The following is a 20827-nucleotide window of genomic DNA, read 5'->3' as shown; positions in this document are numbered from 1 at the left end:
TTGATTTAATGATATAGAATATATCATATCAATTCATATCATATCGGCAGAGGCTTTTCTTAGAGGATTTCTGGTGGACTGTGCTCTGGACCATGATAGGGTTGGACCAGTTTGTCTATTTTGAAGCCAGTGAGGCTGGGCTAGTAGAAACCACACCCTTGGGAATGTCATCTCAAAAAGGTTGAATAACTTCTCTAGTGTGTATACAGTTTTTAGCAGAAGGACATACAGAACATTAGGCCACAGTTCGAAATGCAAAGGTCAACTTTCAAAGTTGGTGCAAGAGGGAATTGAGCCACAGGACCCAGGAATCTGAGAAACAGGACAGGTCCAATTACATCCTTATCCCTTACCTTCCTTGAATATTGTTTGTTCCAAAAAGCCCATTTAGTTAGCCATGGAATGCTGTTTGTTCCAAAAAGCTTATTTTGCCATAAATCTCTGAATTTTTACAGGCCCCTGCCAGGAAGGTCTTACTGAGAGGAGCACTGTTCTCTGATGCATCCAGCTGATGCATCAGCCCTTACAGATTCCCGTATTATCTGCTAATGCTCTGGGATTCTTGACATTTGGATGCAAAGCTCCCAAGAGGATGTAAAACTGAGATTGAATTCTCTGCTTTGCAGCCTTATCTGGTGGGAAGGTACAGGGTGGGCATACGGCACAGGCTCCACATAATTGGATGGGACCCAAATGGAAAACATACAGAAAAAGATTCAAGCCCTGAAAACAACTGACTGAGCCAAGTTTCAGGAGCAAGCCCAGTGCCAAGACTCCCAAAGGCAGCACTTCTCTCTGAACATATGAAATACAGTCACATTTAATTTGACATAGAGCCCCAGAAACAGCCAAGAAAAATGGAAAAACAAACAAACAAACAAGTCCCATTATATTGCATCATCTGCCTGCCAAGCCCAGGTCTATAAAGTATTTATGCATATAAATAAGCCCCTGCAATCTTCCTAAAAGATAGTAGCCATGTCACAACTGTGCAAACTGAGTTTCTATAAGCACTAATTCCATGAGGTTGTAAGTAGTTACTGAAGTGACACATTACAACAGTATCATACAATGTGCTAAGTCATGTGTAAAAGGCCACTGGCCGGATGTTCTATCTGGCAAGCACTTGCGGCCCTGCCCTGTGCTCGTTCTAGGGTCTTTGCAATCTCCCAACATGGCGGATCACACTAGAGCTCCCTCCCTTACTTTCTATCTGCTACAGTGGGTAGCCCCTTTTCAGAATCTCTAGCTGTTCAACACTGCAACACTGCACCAGCATGATTCACAGGGCTGTGTCAGTCATCCATTCAACATATATTTCTTGAGCATTAGTTTTACAGGGCGGGTGAGTTGTTAGGTCCTAGAGGAAGAAGTTAAATAAGATGTTCCCTACTCTGAGCTATTCAGAGCTCCTGCATAAGAGAGCCAAGAGAGACTTAGAGCATTTGGAAAATCAGAGAGCACCATCTCCTTAGTACTGATGCAAAGGGTGTTGGCTGATGCAAATGCCACTAAATACCAGAGCACCTCCCAAGTCGACGGAGAATCCTGACCCTTTCACACACACACATCAGTGGCCTCAGCTAACGACTTCAGTATGTGAGGCACCTGCTGTAAATGTTCTGAATTGAGCTGTTGATTGAATGCTGACAATTGCCAGTGTCTCTTGCCATATTCTCTTAGGAGGAGTTGGAGCTGAAGGGTTTTTAGGTGGTAGGTCTATCGGGTACACTCTTAAAGCTTCCACATAGTGCTGTGAGAGAGGCAGATCTTGGCACAAGGAAAGCTGAACTGTGATGAAAAGCTGGACAGAGTGATTGTTCCTGTGTGGGAGTCAGCTGTCAATGTCGCAATAGTAAGGATATTAGCAGATGACGTGGGGGCACACTACACCTCAACTGTGGGATGAGGGGTCTGTTGTAGAACTTGAGGGTATAGAGCCTTCCACCCTGACCACCCCCATGCTGAAACATGAATTTAGTGATGCATGGGGGTGAGGGTAAGAGAGACGCTCATGTTGTGCTGGCAGACTCTTAGTTCTTCCCTATCCCTCACTCATTTGAGCCTCCTGAGTAGGAGGTAAGCACACCATCTTCCGGGAAGCTTGGTAAGTGTCAGAGATACTGAGGGTGTGCACTCATTCCGTTCTTGTTCTCTAAAGCCAGCTCCAGGCATGGCACTAAGCACCACTACAGACCTATCCTTCAAAGGGAATTGCGGTTGTCCCCTTTTGGGGCCAGCAGGACCACAAAAACATGTGACATAACAGCTTCAGCCACACAGAGACATGACATTTGCAGCCAGATCTCCTGGCTAAATCTCAAACTAGGGAAACATCTAGAAAAGGAAGGTGAGAATTTTAGTGGATATCAGGGACAATCTGGCCAAAGAGCCTGTTGTAGCAGAAGGTGGCCAGGGCTGGCTAGGCAAAGTCTTGCACACTCCTGCCGTTGGCTTTATCATCTGTTTGTCTGGGCTATGAGGTGTCTAGAGGTTGGGTTAATCATCACTGTGGCTGTCTTTCTGGGTGTCTCTAACTGAGAATTGTTTGAACTGAACAAAAGACCCATCTGAGTGAAAGAGCTCTCCCTCCTCAAGGTGACAGGACCTGGTTCCCAGGCACTGAATTTCTGACTACAACAAAGCAAGCAGTTGTTTCTCATAAGTGACAGTGTTACCCAGCTTACTCTGGATTTGACTTGGCCTAGAACTCTGCCATCAGCTCTCCGGGGTCTCCAGCTTCCTGAAATGCAGATCTGTAGCGTTCTCAGCCTCCAGAATCACATCAGTCGATTCATTACAACAAGGAAAGAATCGTTCCTGGTTGGTTCTGTCTCCAGGCAACTCTGAGTAATACTGGCTGGTTAGTTCTGCACAAGACACTAACAAAATGTCTCATGTATTGAAGAGCAATGCAGGAAGTGATGACAGAAGAGTAATGCCAGGCACCTCTTGGCAAGAAGCAAAGGGAATGAAAAAACAGACATGTATGTATTGATTTACTAAGCAGGTACTGATAAACAGGTACTAGGCTAAGAACTTTACATTTGGGACAACATGGGGTATACATAATTGCACATGAGATTAGTGGTTCTTAGTGATGCCAGACTAGAGGAGGGGACACAGAAACATCCAGAGATTGAGTAAGCTGAAGATAGATCCAACTTTTGACAGGCATGACCCACTGCCAACAGACATTTATGATCATCACATAGTGGGAAGAAAATCTCCTCACAATAGTACCACCTCCTAGAGAGATCTTATCTCCTAAAGTAAGAGAGGGGCCATAAGATAAGAATACTCCCACAACTACTGCAGGGCTTGGCTCTCAGAATTCATCTGACAGATGATTAGTGAGCAGCGAAAAGATGGATAGACCTTGAAAGAAGTGACGCAACAGTGCCCTAAAGAAATGTTTGAGTGAATAAACAACCCCGTAGAGCACACTCCAGTCACTTGGGTATGGTCCCTTGCACACTTTACCTCTGATGAAGTTGGCTTGCAGTATCCAGCTCCAAAGACCAAGTTTTCCAGAGAAATAATGGGCTGTTCTGGTCCTGTGTCTGGGCTGCCTTTCCCTAACCAGGAGCCTCTTCCTGGGCGAGTGAAACTAGAAAAAAGTGGAAGGGAAAAACAAGAGGTAAGTGGTCATGTGCTAACTCAGCCACTTGGGGTGGGGGTGCAGAGGGAGGAGGCTGCAACTGAAGATTCTGTGGCATCAATTTAGGTGTGGTTTGGGTGTTATGCCACCAAGGCTATATGATAGGTAGGTGTGTTTGGATGGTACCCATTGATAGCTGTACAGAGAGGTATCCCAATGCCTACATGGCCATCAGCCAAAAGGCTATTGAGGTTCTAGGGAACATCATCCTGGGAAGCAAACAGGAGCTCCTGACTAGAGCAGAAGGACCACCCCCAAGTTCACCATGCTCTTAAGACCTATTTCCGCCCTCATTAGATCATCTCCTGGCACGAGCTCCTTCTAGCTTCAGTTCCCTCCCTGCTTCTGCGTGCCTTTCTGAGTGTGGAAGACATCAAATAACATTCATCTCCATGATCCATGAGAGAACCAAACAGTATATCATAGACTGTTGTAATCAACAAAGTGTTCCCTAGATCCACGCAATATGGGAACCTGTAACCTCTTCAACAGAAAAATTATGAAGGCTTTTGTCTAGTTCTGTTTTTTTGTTTTTTGTTTTTTACAAAAATCATCTAGAAGGTGTGCTGGCCATCATAAATCTCAGACTCAAAGGAGATCTGGCAATGTGATGAGATCATGTTTTCGTGTCATATGCAGGTCTATGGTCATTCTCTCTACCTTAACTTTGGTGATTTTCATCCAATAATATATCAGTAGAACCTGCTTACTCTCAGTCACTCTTTCATTCAGATCTCATCTATTAAAGTTCTACTAACTCAGATGACATTGCATGCACTCGGGATGGTATGGGAGGTCAGGATGTCTTCTATATACAGCAGGAAAGCTGCACCCATAGTGTCTCAAACATACAGCTGCCTGAACAAGACTTGCACAATGAGTGCACCAGTTGCCATATCACTGTGCAAATTTCACATGACCCTAAGCCCAGATGAAGAGCTACAGGCAACTAATGGCTGCCGAGAAGGGAAAAGAATCAGTCTTCTGCACAGACAAGCCACCTGATAGGTTATGCAATACCAAGTGGTCAGCACTAAACACATGCAATACTATGTGGACTCAGCAGACTGTATTTATATACACAGAGGTGTTATGTGTGTGTATAGATATGTGTGTGTGATATATAGATATATATATCAATAATAATCAAAGAAGGAAAGGTCATAAGGTCATGAATATAAAAGGGAATAAAGAGGACACAAGAGAAGGTGGACAGGGGAGAGAGGGGATGAAAATGTAAATATTGTCTACCCATATGCAATTTTAAAGAAATTAGGAATCTAATTGCTCATTTAAATTTGTTATTTATACTAAAAATACCATTTTGTAGATATGTTTTAACCTCCCAAAGAGATTAGTAGTCTCTCATGGCAAAAAAAAAAAAAATGGTCTCCACCATGTCTTCAGATGTCATCATCATTGCTCTAGCTGTTGAGATAAATGGGACAGATTTTAGACAAGAAGCTCATGTTCCTGGTTGAGATATTGGCAGAGAAATGTATTTCTATTTAATGCAGCATTAAAATATTATTAGTCTTAAGCAATAAGTGAAGAGAATATGAGGTGTTGAAGTGGCAAGGTGTAAACACATATTGGCCTAGAAAAGGATTCAAATGGAAAGTCAACATTACGATGTGATGGAGATGAACAGCAGCCAGTAAGTATGGAGGAAAAGGTTATGAAATAAGCTGGGAGAAATAGCTGAGTAGTCAAAAACTGTGTTGCACAGTGGACAGCCAAGGCTATGCAATGCACACACCAGCTAACAGGAGTTACAAACCAGCAGTACCACCACCATTTTAGGACATTGGCTACATTTGAACCTCCTACTTCATCTCTTGTCAGAAAGGTTTATAGTGTAGTCGAGCCATGGGACATCACAGAGACTCCTGCCATGAGTGAAAGTTAGTTTTAAGTGTAAGGCTTAGCAAATAATGACATTGAATAAAAGCTAGTAACTATTCTTGGTAATATAACAGGTATCAAAGCCACCCAGTCACTCACTACACATCTACACATGTATTGACAAATGGGATGCCAATCTTACTCAATCCCCTAAGTTTTAATTGCATTGTTATCGTAAGTGATTTAGGGATAATTTAAAGCATGCAGGAGGAGTTTATCCATACATAGGTTATAGGAAAACATATTGCTTCATATGTGTGCCTTGAGGTTCTGGATATTTTGATACCTGAGGGTGCCCTGCCTTAGTGAGTGGACAATTGCATTATATATTACTAATACTACTTGAATTTGTTTTGTTTTGTCTTGGGTTTCTTGAGACAGGGATATGTATGTATGTATGTATGTATGTATGTATGTATGTATGTGTGTATGTATGTATGTCAGCTTGGTCAAGTCCCTGGTCCTCCTGCCCTTACTTAATGTGTGTTGAGATTACAGTGTGCACAACCACATCTGTCTTTGGATTTGTACTGAACTGTGAATAAAAGCAAGTTTGCCATTCAGTCAGAAGGAACCAGTAGGAACATTCTAGAATAAAAAAGTGGGTGTCCATAAAGACTTATGACTGCTTCTCTGAGATATCTGCCAACAAAGAACTAAGACGCTTGTTATTTAAGTGTGGCTTTCATCTCTAAAAGAGCCCCTGGGAAAGACTCAGTTGTAACCATTTGAAGATTAAAAGTGAGATTTTCTTTGGTCTTTCTCAGTGAAGGATAAGGGTCTTCTGTGATTAAATTTCAGTTTCACACCTGCTGTATCCTCGTTGGCTCTAACTGATGGTATGAGAGTGTCCTCTGGAAAGACTGGTGCTTGCCCTCTTTGACAGGTATTTCCCACTTAAAGGGTTCCCGTTGTTCTCTGCTACCGTGTGCCAAGACAGAAATTCTTCTTGCAAAACCCAGAGAGTGGAGGGCGGTTCTATTTTTACCCCATCTGTGAAGTTTAACTCTCCAGCAGTTGTGTGCACTCCCATCTGGAAGGCTGCTGCTAGAAAAACTTGCAGAGTATGCTCCTATCAAAAGGTTAAACTTCCTGCTAAAGATATCCTGGCTCCAAACCCACAGTAAGATGGCATCAGAGCTCTTAGCACCACTAGAGCCAAAAGATAATATCAGGGGCTGAGGACCTTTTGGATCCCTCACTTGTAATCCTGCCTGCACTACTGACCCCTACCCCCACCCCCACCCTCCCCCCCCCCCACCCCCCCCCCCCCCCACCCCCGCCTTGGGGACATTTGAGGAAGGTAAGTCTGGAGCCTTTTTTTTTTTTTTCAGTTCCACACCTACACTGCCTCTCTATACTCAACTAATCTATGTTCAGCCCCTGGATGCATCATTAATTACATTGTCAAAATCTGACTCCAATTTACCTTCCCAAATTCAATTTTCACTGTCATACTCTCTTGTCCCCTGGCTGAAGGAAAAAAAAAAAAAAACCCATGTCTTCTGCAAAGCTTTTCTTTAAGTCACACGGAGAAGTGCACATCCTCATAACAGAAAAGCTACCTGCCATTTGTCAATAGCTTATCAGTGCTAAATGGGTGGCCCAGAATATGTCGGGTGCTTTACAAAACAAAATAATAATCTCTTTGGTACGGACATACTCAAGGGCTTCCCATGAGCTGTCACTGAGTCCTTCCAACATTCTCTGACTGTGCATTGTAACATAATCCCACATGCTCAGTGAACATAGTAGAGGGTAGGGACTCATATTAGGCAGCGCTGGGGCCATCCAGCCCTGAAACCCATTCTTTTAACACATACCCTACTTAGGCCTCCCCAGTACTTTGCATACCACTCAGCTTGGAAGCCTACCACCTGGATGACTGACAGTCTCAGTCTCTTAATGCCAGGGTCACAATGCATGCATCTCGGAACTGCTAGTTTCCATATTTCTAGAATTGCTTTAAGAGCCTTAATTTACACACATATCCACCATATGGGACAGTCTACATGGTTTTATTATATATAGCCATAATCTCTATTGGTTCATTACCACAAAGATTCTTTGTCTTATATGTAAATTTATGTGTCTTTATGGAGAAACAGATATTTAGAGGAGTGAGATAAGCTATTCCAAGATCCCCCAGGAAGTCAGTGATGCAAGGAGGCAACCAGATGCTTCTGATTCTCTGGGACTAAGAACCCCTTGAAGTCACTTCCTTTCTTACCTGGGCTGTTGTCCAGCTTCCAGCTGAGCAGTCTCTGCTGCTCTCAGGACACACTCGCTCTGCCTGACCCTTGGCTCACAGATCCCATCCTCAGACACTCAGGGAAGCAGCTTTTCCTGACCCCAGGGAACCACCCAGTTGTGGGGACCAGTACTCTGCTTTCTGGAGCTACAGCTTCCTAAGGTCAGGGCTGCTTTCCTGTGTCCTTACATGACCACACTTTTCTAATGTTCTGCTATAATGCTATATAGTTCCGCTATATAATTCAGCATCCCTGTATCAGAGTTCTGGGCTCTCTGAAGCAAAGGTCTGTTCTGAGGACCCTGCAGTGTGTGTATCCTGATGCCTCTACCAGAGCACATCAGGCCCACCGTGCACAGTCATCAGAAGTGAAGAGGAATGGAAAACCACAGACTCCTGATCCATGTCCCTGCTTTTTCACCAATCTAAGACCTTTAATCTAAAGACTAGAAGAGTTTTTGCAAGGAGAACATGAAGTACAGAAGGCCATGAACTATTTGACCTTGACTGTCAGCTCCAGGCTCCATGCTGAACCTCTGAATCCCTCTCTCTGTCTGCTGTTTGCTCTATGCTCTGATTTTGCTCCTATGCAGACTTGTCCACTGCTAAATACTGGCAGTTCCTACAACCTTCCTCGCTGACTGAGGTTTGGTTTTCAGAATCACTTCCCCTTCCCCATCAGCCACACAGACTCTTTGGGAACCACTTTTTGTTCTTGTTACTCAATACATGTCCTCTCACCGAGCCTCACTGAGAACATGAACTGACGCTGCTGGTCAGTAGAACAGGGCGCAGTCTTAAGCAGAGGAGTAAAACTGGGTCAAGGGATGACATCAGATCTCATATCCAAGAGCAGATATCTCCTTTTCTGCTCTCAGACTCTAACAAAGATCAGAGCCTTTTAGGCCATGGACATTGAAGGTAGTGAGATCTGCTTTTCTCACACACATGCAACCTCTTAGAAGCTTTCTAGAACAGGGAATTTAGCAACTCCTTTCCCTTTGCATTAAAAGAATTTGCCCCAAATATCCCAGTGCATATATATGTAACTTTACTTTCATGTTCTCAGTGTTTTAAAATTGTCTAAAATAACAAATTCAGCCATTCTGGGGCATTGTTGAGTGGCCATGAACCCATCAATAGGTCTTATGAGCTCTGTTCCTCCACTTGGACATTGAAGAAAATCTAAATTTTCTGTGACTTAGAGATGCTTTAGGGTGAGTCATTGAAAGGCAAAGGCAAAATATCTTAGCAAACCTGCATTTGAGCAAACAGAGACTCAGGGAAGGAGTCGATACGGACCGCTGTAATGTACTAGTCATGTGCACCACTGGGAGTCACTAAAACTTCAAATGAATGGCCCTTGTTAAACTCAGTGGGTCACAAAATAACAAAAGACCTTAATGTAGTAAAGGAACTTGTAGGGAAGAAAGGTGGGTGACAGAAGTGGAATTGAGAGAAAAGAGGTACGAGAGTAAGAATTATCAGAATGTTTATATACATATGAAGGGGTCAAAGTATAAATTATTTAAACTTAAATGGAATATTAATAAAGAGCTGGCAACCTGGTATATATTAAAAAATATCAAATGAATTGAAAACCAAACTAAACAAAATAACTTTATATAGCTGTTGATGTTACCAATTTTACAGACAAAGGTTATGTGGGTCAGAAACATGAGGCCTTCTCAAGACACAGTTAGGTAAATGTGAGGCCAGGGGAAGAATCCAATCCCTGAGGTGTGGGCTACTGCTTGTAATCATCCATCTCTGGAATCCTCCAATGTCCTTGGAATCCTGAGGCTCTCTCCAGCTTTCTCCTACCTCTTCTGTGGGACACAGTGAAACCCATGCTTAAGCCAGCAACCAATGACAAGCTTCTCTCATTTGTGATGATCACCTATGGCCAACTGTCTCTCAGTGGTGTGTGTGGTGAAGGTTAGGGCTACTTCTAGCTCCATACCTGATTAGAGGCTGCTGCAGAGCCACCAGAGCAGCATGGATAGTCACTGAGATCACAGAGAGGTGGAAGTAGTCAAACATGACAGGGACTTGGTGGTGCAGACCTTTCCGGGGGTGGAAGTGCAGGCCAAGTGTACGACTGCTGATCATCGGCGTCCCAGTCACATCTCGCAGCCTGAAAGGCAAGTAGTAAATTCTTGTGAGCATGAGTTGTCCCTGTAGTCATTCAAGCAGCTCCACTTTGCAGCCTCAACATCTTATGAAGCCCTGGACTATTCTGACTGGATGAAAGAATTTTTCCCTCAGTTAGCAAATGCAGAATGAAGATGATGAGACAGCTCTGGGCCTCAGCTCTTGTGTCACTGCTACTAAACCTGCACCTCAGAGATGGTGAGGATGACCAGATCTTTCCAAGGCTCTTTTCACAACTGAAATTCTCTTGGACCTTTTCCTGCCTTTTCTTGCTTACAGGATGCCCATTGTTCTTAAAATGCTGCATGGATGTTGTGAGATTGTGCTTTCTGGAGGACCGCTAACCCCCAAGGGCAGGAGCTGTGACTAAGTAATCTTTACAGTTTTAGCATCTCATTGGTACAGGGCATGGTGGAGAAGACTATGCTTATAATAATGACAACTAACTGAATGGTCAAAGGCTAAACAGTACCCAGAACGCACTGATGAGAGTCTGACCAGTTTCAGGAAGTCACCCCTTTCCTTTGCTCTAGCCCTTTGTAATCAGTGCATATCCAATCCCAAGAGACAGACAGGCCCAGAAGTACCTTTTGTTTTTAAAAAGGGAAGACATTTTAGGTTCTAAACAAAAGTGCTGAAAAAACCGTCTCTGTGGCTCTGCAGGTTGCAGTAAGCCAGAACTTGAGAAAAGCCACCTTGAGTATCTTCCAGGAGTGGAGTCCAGAGGATGTCTTTCTTCCTCTATGGATGGCAAATAAAGAACAGAGAGGGTAGGTAGATGTATCAGGCTTCCACAGCCAACAGAGAAAGTGTCTTTCCTTGTGATCTTTGTTCCTTGTATGCAAGGGAGCACCAGCTAGTGAACACTTGGTGCCAAGTGTAACTACATACAACATACCCTCTTTGCTTTGACCAGAAAGAAACCTGATGAAGAGAGGAAGAGAATCTAGCCATAGTGTCAACAGGCTGTTGGCCTTCAGGATCACATTAATTTCAATGATAGTGATCAGAGTCTTGACTGTGGACTGGACATTCTGCTTTCCCCTATAAGACACTCATATAATGTGCTTGCTAATTATATTCCACTCATAAGACGTGGTGAAACTAATGTGAGCTTGTTTAATTTGTTCACAGTCACAAGAAAGACTGCCATGCCAGCCCAGGCATTTCTAACTCTCCTCTGTGCTGAAATACTGCACAGTGTTGCTTTAGGCCCATCTAGCCATTAGTTTTGGGGAGTGAGAACAAGAAGTTGAGCATAACCAAAGCCTCCTTCATAAGGAAGACTTAAGGAGAATGGTGAGCACTGTTCTGGGCTGTGAAATGGACAGTACCCATTCATGGAGAAGAAGTCCACTTCCTAGGGAGGCTCCATTGAGAGAAGATGCAGGTGAACTTCGTAGAACATCTGAGGTTCTTATAAAGGACCCAAACAAACAAAATAACTAAATAACAGCAAAAGTTAATACCTCACAGGATGAACAGCCCTCCTAACAACTGTTCTGCACATTTTCAAGGAAAAAAATTGAGGCCAACTGAGAGACTCTCTGGAAAAATGCATTATCCATTTAAGTATTAATGTATTTCCTATCTGCTGAGCTGTGCAGGGACTGGAAGAGCTACATGGGCATGAGTGTCCTGACCTTGGGCCGGCAGTTACTGATGGACCCTTCCAAATCAGGAAGTGCAAGTCTAGAGCCGGTGGCTCCACCTCAGTAATAATGACTTTGGGACCGGAATAAACTTTGGCGAGAAGCGGGCCATCCTGTGTGTTGGACTGTTTAGCAGCATCCTTGGTTTCCATCTACTAGACACCAGCACCACTGCTACCTCCAATATCTCTGAACATGGCCAAAGCCTAGGGACATCATTATCCCACTAACATGAGAGGGACTAGCTGGTCTAACATTGATTAAACAATACCCTCCCTACAACTTTTTTTTCTTCCTGTTTTCTGCATGCTGCTAAGAAAAGGGGAAAACAATAAAACAAAAACAAAACAAACAAACAAACAAAATCTACCTGACTTACGAACGACTCAAAGCCTGATGCCCATCATATAAGTTACTGAAATTTGGAAAAATAAGTGATTTGTACATGTTCTAACAGAAGAATGCTGGGCTTAATTTTCTATATTTCACATGATGTCATGACCGGTTTCCTGTATCCAGTTCTCCGTTAACCACTCTTCAACTGGCATGGGAAACCCATTTCTAGAACCTTCTGTGTTAGGTCAGTAAAATGATTAGGAGACCTTGCCAGATAATAATTTCTGGACTAAGTTTATAACTGACAGTATGGTTCTACAGCCATACTGGGTGTGGGAACTGTGGAGCAATGGATGGAACTTTATGAGGCCAGAAGTATGGGAGCCTCAGACTGAGTGGTTGTTGTCGGGGTGATGACAGTTCTCAGATCATAGGGAGAGTCATGAGAACAGAAAACAGGGCTTTGATGCTGAGGGGAAGATGGATTTCCTTTAATATCCACCATCCCAGGGTAATCCCATCTTAAACATTCCTAAGAAAAAAGAAACAGGAGACACACACACACACACAGAGATAGAGATAGAGAGAGAGAGAGAGAGAGAGAGAGAGAGAGAGAGAGAGAGAGAGAGAGAGAGGAGAGAGAGAGAATGTACTGAGAACAACCTACAGAAGAAGGCCTGATTTCAAAAACAGGATAAGAGCTCAGAGGGTTTGTTGTCACACTTTTTGTTTGTTTGAGCCAGGGTTTCTCTGTGTAGCCTTGGCTGTCCCTGTTTTATATACCAGGTTGCCCTTGAACTCACAGAGACCTTCCTGCCTCTGCCTCCCCAAGTGCTGGGATTACAAGTGTACACCACCGTGCAATGTCACACTTTTTAATACCTAGGAGAAATATTGTCTCTTTAAACCTTGAAAGAATATAGAAAGGCTAAGAAGCAAATAGTGCAGTCCAGGTAAAGGGAAGAGGCCACAGACCACTCCCACAGACCATGCCCACAGACCACGCCCACAGACCACGTACACAAACCACTTTAGAAGGAAACAGTTATGAGAAGGAAGAGAATTGTCTCCTGCTTATTTTCACAGCAAGTTTTACATAAATAGATTTTCAGTTCTCGGGGAGAGTTGGAGAACAATCGCAGATGTTCAGTATGAGCCCACAGTGAGGTAGCAAGAATGATTTGAAAGGGATTTTGATTGTCTAGCCTCCTGGAGATATTACTCTAAATCCCCAGTACCACACAGAGAAAACAACTCTAGCAGAAGATACCCATTAATAAGGCAGGAAATCAGCAGTGTTCAGAACCTGAGCAACCTGCCTCCATGTAAGTGAATTTTTCCAGGCTCTGGCAGACATATTGTGATGGCTAATCTTGCCTGTCATCTAGGACCAGCTAACACCTAAGCTGCTGGGCATGCCTGTAAGAGCTTTTCTTGATCAGCTTATTAAAAGCCTGAGAAACTGTGATCATTCTGGCTTTGAGGAATCCACCATGTATGAGGAAGGGATGGAGGAAGAAATCTCCTGCACAGTCCAAGGATGTCCGTAACACTCACTGCTGCTCACTATCCGTAAAGTGCAGGTCCACCTTGAGCTGAAACTCGACCTCGCTCAGTGCATCTTCTACCTGAAAGACAAAGACCAAGAGAGTTCATCAGTCAACTAGTTATTCAATTGGGACATTTAGCTGACTGTTTTCTAAAAGAGAGAAAGAGAATCTCTCTGTAAAAAGACACTGATGTGGTGAGAATCTCTATGCACATCATGGGGCGCTCTGGATAAGCAGAGTATCTAGTTATATTAGATGGAAGATGGAAGGAACAGATTCACATGCAGCTTATTAAAATTATATCTCCAGCAATTATTAAACAAGCATCCTCATCAAGTTGATGAAATGTAGAATCACCTAAGCGATAAGCCTCTAGGCATATGTGTGAGGGATTATTCAACCTCTGGCATGCAAATGAGAGCTAGTCCTGGTTAGGTTAATTGATGTGGGAAAAAGACCTATCTTAAGTGTTGGATGGGACTTTCCCTGGACAAGTATCCTGAACTATATAAAATGGAGAAGCAGGCTGAGCATTTGCATGTCCTGATTGCTCTCTGCTTCCTGTTTGTGGATGCAATGTAACAAGCTGCTTTAACTTCCTGCATCATGACGTCCCTGCCATGACGGGTTGTGCTTGAACTGTGATGTGTGTGTGTCCATCCTTTCTCCCTTAAGTCGTGCTTGTCTGATTATTTTTATCACAGAAACAGAATACTAAATTAGCACAATCTTTTAAGTCTTTAAGTTTTTCAGATGGTCTTGACATGGATTCCAGTAGAGTAGAGTAGAAGCCTGATTAGCACCTGCTGTGGGAAGAATGGTGGCATGAACTGTCGATGCAACCAAACTTGTGCAGTGATGTGTGAAGTCCCCCACATGACTGGCCTCACCATCCACATGTTAAGGGGTGGATGCTGGCCTTCAGTGTGACTAAGTGATTTCCAAGGTGACTCAGGCTCCTTCAACCTCATAAACTCTCCTCCCTTTAATGCTTAGGTTTCATCCTTCTCTTTGTTTATTTCTATGTTAAAAAAAAAAAAAAACAAAACAGTTCTTTTCACATGTACCTTCCGATAGTGTCATCGGGTCTCCTCTTCTCACATTTATAGGGGAATTGTATGACACACACGCCAGCCTTCATTATCTGTACTCTGTGAGTTCATTCAGTATCAACACGACCCCCCCCCCCCCCGCAAGGCTTGGATTCCTAACTCCCTGGCCGGCTGAAGCTGCCTTCTGCAACTCAGTGAGCCTCTTCCTTTCTCTCTTCATGTTCAGCATTTTTTTTTATTACAATAGCTTGTTTTGAGCTCATAAACTGAAAGCCCACTAGCCAAATCTGTGAGCCGGGCATGTTTGTTTAGTCCCCAAGATGTTTTAAAACACATTTTTGAACAAGTTGCAAGTGTTGAAAATTCAGGTCATTTCATATTCACACTCATATTGTGGGTTTCTAGCTCCCGGGGAGGGGGGGAGTCCCTTGGATCTGCCAAGGGAGGGATGACATGTGTAGCTCTGTTTGGATCAGGTAAACACTAAAAATACCCCTGGTTTGCCACACTCAATGGCAGTGCTCCTCTACTTGGATCTTTCTCTTGCCATATGTCCCTAATAATCTTCTCATCATTAAAGAATACATTAATCCTTGTTCATTGTGGACTCCGACTTCCAGGAATATTGTCCTGTTGCAGAGGCAGTGTCAATGAATCTTTGAAGAATCAAACTGTTCTCTCAGACTCACCTATGTTGATTTTTGTATCTTTGCAAGAATAACCTTATCCCACAGGGACAGACAAAGGTTTCTTTGAAAATGTCTTGATGGTTAAGCATAATTCAAGCAGAGACATACGGATAGATTTTTATCTTTAGGCCGTTGTGGTTTGAAAATTGTTATTTAAAAAAGCTATTTAAAAGCTAACATTTTGTTGAATCCAAGTGCTATAGATAGTTTCTCTTATGTTTATTTTGCATAACCACAAGTCTTCTTTCATATAAAACCAAAGGGACACACACTCTCACCACCAGTTCCCTGGAAATAAGATGGGAGAAGTAAATCCCCTAACTACCCTCTGAGAAAACATTTGCCTGGATTCTGAGAACTTCCTGTGAACAGCAGACTTTACTAGCTACAATTCTCTGAACTGAGACTAGACTGGTTATGACTTTCATTGTTTTCTTGCTAAACCTTACTTGCAAGATACCTAGGTATACATATTTATAGAAGCCTGCATATTATAATTGCCATATTACTACACACATATGTTTTTCACAGTGATTCTTCCTTCCCCTCCTCAAGGTCCACAGAATATATGAGCACAAATCCTATCTACCATACATTGAATTTCTGTTGGTTTTTTTTTTTTTCACTTATAACATGGGAGTAAAGTAATTCTACTTATTCCATAGAATTATGCTTAGTGAACTAAATAAGAGAGTATACAAAAATGGTTTATCAATTTCAAATAATGCAATTTGTTATTGTTATTGTTATTTCTACTTTACAACTGAGCTGAAAACCAGAGGATCCCTTCTCCCACCACATCCACTTGCTGGCCCTGCATGCTATTTGGAAACTCCTGGTTTAAACCATGGGTTTACCATATCCTTGTGGTATTATGGAGACAAGTCACAGCTCTAAGCCTCTGCATCCTCATCGATCGGATGGGCTTGAGAAAGCCCATCACCACACTGCAATGAATCTATGAGAAATTACAAATCACTCATCAAAAATCCTAACTAATATGAGATTCCTATAATAAATTCATCTAACAAATATGAGATGCTCCTGGTGATAAGATCAGTGGATAGTCATTATAGTCAGACCCAGCTCCTATCACTATCCAACAGGAGCTTTGTTTCCCTCAACTACCCTGGACTATCACTGGGGTCTCCAGGAGTATGGCATAAACTTATAATCCATTTCTACTGCCTGTTCTATCTACATGGAGTCCTCCATCTCCTAGGTATAGCTGAGCTACCTTTGGCTGTCATGTGGCTCTACCTTTGATTTCCTCTGCTTCTTTCAGCTGTTACTATCTTTGTCTTGAGGTTCACCAATACACACATAGCCAACAGCAGCAGCCACCTTCATATGCTTGGTCTCATTTGTAACACTCATACTTTGATCAATGTTGTATCTCTTCCTTTTGAAAAAAGTCTTCAAGGTTGTTGCCTCTAGATCAAGGTAAACATGCTACATTCTGTGAGATGACTACAGTTTCCCACATCATTGAGGTTCACAACTGTGCCATCCCTGTACCACTAGGTAAAATCCCTTATCCCAGCTGCTACCCCCCCTAGATTTACCCTTGACTGGTCTATCACTTTCCATTGTATGCTGTCTCAGGTTGTTTCATGTGTCTTCTGTGGCAAGAACACCAAAGCCTACTTACTCAACCTTTGAGTCAATTCACCCCCTACCCTCCTCATCTCTGAAGCACTTACTAGGTCTTTGATGGACTTGTGAATCAGCATTTTGCAAAAGCATTATTTAGTTTCTGCCCTGTGTGTGTACAAGAAAATTTCCCTCTAGAGATTCCCTATTCTTATAAAACAGTGGCTCATACATTTACTAATGTTGAGACTCTTTAATATAGTTCCTCATGTTGTAGAGACTCCCAACTATTAAACTGTTTTTGTTGCTACCGCATAACTGTAATTTGCTACTGTTATGAATCATAATGTAAATATCTTTGTTTTCTTATTGTCTTGGGCAACCCGTGTCAAAGGATCGTTTGACCCCCCAAAAACGTTACAACCCAAAGGTTAAGAACTGCAGCTATGTAGTGTAATTTTGTTCACTATTGCTTTTTGTTGTAACCCATCCCTCTCCTTCATAGGGCTGAGCATCTTCTTGTTAATCTGTACAAGTTCTTTGCCTTGGTTGCTGGGAACTTAGTCCTCCACATGTTAACTACCCTTAGACAATGTCCAGGAGATGCCCATGCATATTTTTCTGGTAGATTTACCCTAAGAATGACTTCCCTTCCTTTTCTGTGTTTGTTCTTTTATCTGGCTCATTCTACCATTCCTCTTCCTTATTATTCCATGTATTTGTATGTCTCACAAAATATTCTGTGTCATTACATCACAGTCAGTGTGAAACATCCCATCAGATCCTTTGGCTTCTAGTTAATTCTCTTCATTCACCATACTCAGCACTGGTCCTCACCCATGAGACCCTGAGTATTCTCTTCCATAAAGTGCTTATTAGATAGACACTCACTATTCAAATGTGTGTTATCCAATATATGGCTGCATGCATCTGTCAATACATGTTCTGGCCCCTGGCTATATGCTTATACATAGAAGTGCTTATGCACCCTGCTTTCCATAAATCGGTAGACATGCATTTGAAGAGAGCTAATATGTTCATATGTTCATCTTAAGTGTAGTGTTTCAGGCACGCCCTGTTCATTTTAGTTGCTACTTCTCTGAATATATCGATGACTTGAAACATTGCTTGCTATCATATAGATTATACTTAAAACAATGATAAATATTATCTTACAGAGAAAGGTAAGTTGTCGGGCCGAAGCATGCTGTCAGTGTGCTGTAACTCATAAGGCTGAAATTGAGAGGATCTAAAGTGTTTAGGGTCGGAGTAGACTAGGACACACAGCTGAGATGAAATGATGCCTAGGTAACAAATGCATTCATCTAATAGGTAGACAGCAGCACCAAAGTGCCAGCATCATCTCTCATTTGCTGCTTTCTCTTCAGCATAGAGTACAGACTTTCTAAGTGCTCAGAAAGCCTTGCCTGGAGAGATGTGTGGATTAATAAGTAAAGAATGCATAACACTTTTTACTTTTAACTGCAAATCAGGACCTGCCTCACTACATATATCATAACAGATGTGTACAGGAAGCCAAGGGCTGAAGTACAGGCACAGTTATCAGATGCACAATAGGTGTCTGCTGTATAACATGGGGGCGGGTATTAGCGAAGTGCTCTTGCTCTTAGTTTACTTCAAGTAGGCGTATTCTTTACAGCATAAATTCTTTCGTTGTAAAATAATTAGCCAGAATATGGCAACAAAGATTCAAGTTGTTGACTGGGGGAATAAGAAAAATAGACTCTGGAGGTCTTCAAAATACATTAATTTAACAAATATAAACAGTTTAGTGAATCCCCTTTCAAAATGAACAATGTGCCAAGTTTACTGCTGCTTTCCCCCTCTCTGCAGGTCTTCTCCCCCTATCCTTGTCTGATGGACTCTCAGCTCCTTGAAGACAGGAGACTTTACAGCCTTCTTCACTTCTGTGTCTTTGCCGGTGACCTAAGCCAGAGCTTGAAAGGAGAAGATAGTCAAAAACATCTGTTGAGGGATTCCTGGAGAGTATGCCTGAGCAGAGGTGTACTCGAGCAAGTGAGGAGTGACTACGTGAAACCAAGGCTTCATGGAGTGAGCAGGCGGGAGAAGAAGAAGAAGAAGAAGAAGAAGAAGAAGAAGAAGAAGAAGAAGAAGAAGAAGAAGAAGAAGAAGAAGAAGAAGAAGAAGAAGAAGAAGAAGAAGAAGAAGAAGAAGAAACTAACACATCAGCATACAGTTAACATCTAAACCATCAATTCTTATCAGATTTCAGAATCAATCTGTAGCTTCTCCTTCACTCACCAGCTAGGAGATAGAATGGTTAGCCAAGAAAGAAAACCCCAGTGGCTGGCAGATCAAGACTTACCCTCTCACCATCTAAGAGCAAATGAGCCCGGAAGAGCATGGCATCGTTTATGGAGATTTCTTCATTCCGGTATAGTATCTGGAAGACCCGGCTATGCACAGCACTCTCGTGGACGCAAGCTGAATGCAGGCTGCTGCTCTCTGCAAAACAGGAAACACAGGAGGCCATGAACTCCAGGACCAGCCTAAACCACAGTACCATCAGATGTCTTTCTGGCCGGGGGAAACACTATGATTCCAAAGCTTACGATCACACATGTGTGAGACTCCATTACAGGAGCATCCTTGTTCACTGGAGGCTCTCAGGAGAGCCCTGATCAATGTCTTATAAGCCACAAGGCTTTGCTGTGCATGGTATTCCTATCTGCAAGTTAACATCTTCAAAAGCCTTCCCCTGATCATGACAATTCTATGAGTCCTGTCACCGCCATCCAGGAAACAGAGACAATGGTGAATGAAACAGAGAAAGTGCCTTTCTACAAAGACTTCCTAATGCTCACAGAACACCCCCCTCCTTGGGCCAATGTGGTCATATCCCATGTAATCTGAGAAATGTTGGGACGAGAATTTTACGCAAATTTCAGATTCTGACTGTACTGATTGTCAAGCACTTTAATGAACCACATTATTTGGGAGCTCCATTGTGTTCTGTGTTCTATTTCCTAATCCATAAACAATAATTTTTTTTTGTTTTGTTTTTTGAGACAGGGTTTCTCTATGAAGCCTTGGCTATCCTGGAGTCACTTTGTAGACCTGGCTGGTCTCAAACTCACAGAGATTCACCTGCCTCTGCCTCCCGGAATGTTAAATTTAATTCAAGTGAACAGCAAGGTTATGAGACCATTCTCAATCCATTTCCCAGAGTCATTTGCACGAAGTAGGTGCATGCCTATAAATGTTCACCACATATATTTCAGAGGAGAAAATCACGCAATAATAAAAATAATAATGTTAACATTTATGCAAGGCAATGATTACTTACTCATAAAGTATACATCTATAAAGCACATCTCCAAAGCAATTTGACTGTGCTTTCCATGTCCCCCAATAAAGAATTCTTGTAAGTATGCCCTCAAATTACAAGCCAGTGCATTGCTTTTTTCTAATTGGGAAATGAGTGCTCATGTTTATCCCAAATTCACAGGCTCAAACATAAACTTCATGCAATACTATATGAAGATAGTGGTCCTCAGAAGGTAATAAGGTGGTAGGTGGCCTGGCAGAAAAGATCATAGTCCAAAGAAACAGTGTGTCTCTCGATCTGGCTATCCAACTACTGTAACAATGGACCCCAAAGAACTGGGAATTTTCTTGGAGATATCATGCTGGGAGAAGGAAGGGCTCCAGCTATACTGGGGAACTTGTCTTCCTAAAAGATATTTTATGCCATTTTCGCAGCATGTCAGACCATTTTCCAGGGTGAGACTGAAACATAGGTAACAATGGATCAGTGGTGGGTGAGGCTACACCTTGCAGAACAGCTTGGATATGATGCCTTCTAGTTTTTTAAATGTTTATTTATTATGTATACAGTGTTATGCTTCCATGTGTACCTGCATGCCAGAAGAGGGCACTATTATTGATGACTGTGAGCCATGTGGTTGCTGGGAATTGAACTTAGGACCTTTGGAAGAACAG

General features: G+C 42.6%; 1 protein-coding gene across 1 annotated transcript in view; it reads right to left on the bottom strand.

The window, feature by feature from the left end:
• The window catches only part of Fam135b (family with sequence similarity 135 member B), a 285376-nt gene that overhangs the window by 82885 nt on the left and 181664 nt on the right, over positions 1–20827 (bottom strand). The window contains exons 4-7 of the mRNA XM_051159566.1: positions 19191–19330; positions 13517–13587; positions 9781–9954; positions 3484–3610 (exon numbers count right to left, since the gene is read on the bottom strand). Of these exons, the coding sequence (XP_051015523.1) occupies positions 3484–3610; positions 9781–9954; positions 13517–13587; positions 19191–19330 (512 nt within the window). The remainder of the gene's footprint in view (positions 1–3483; positions 3611–9780; positions 9955–13516; positions 13588–19190; positions 19331–20827) is intronic.

The sequence above is a fragment of the Acomys russatus genome, chromosome 17 (assembly GCF_903995435.1).
Source record: "Acomys russatus chromosome 17, mAcoRus1.1, whole genome shotgun sequence".
Lineage (NCBI taxonomy): Eukaryota > Metazoa > Chordata > Mammalia > Rodentia > Muridae > Acomys > Acomys russatus.
The sequence above is the reverse complement of the archived record's forward strand: the minus strand, read 5'-3'. Positions and strand labels throughout refer to the sequence as shown.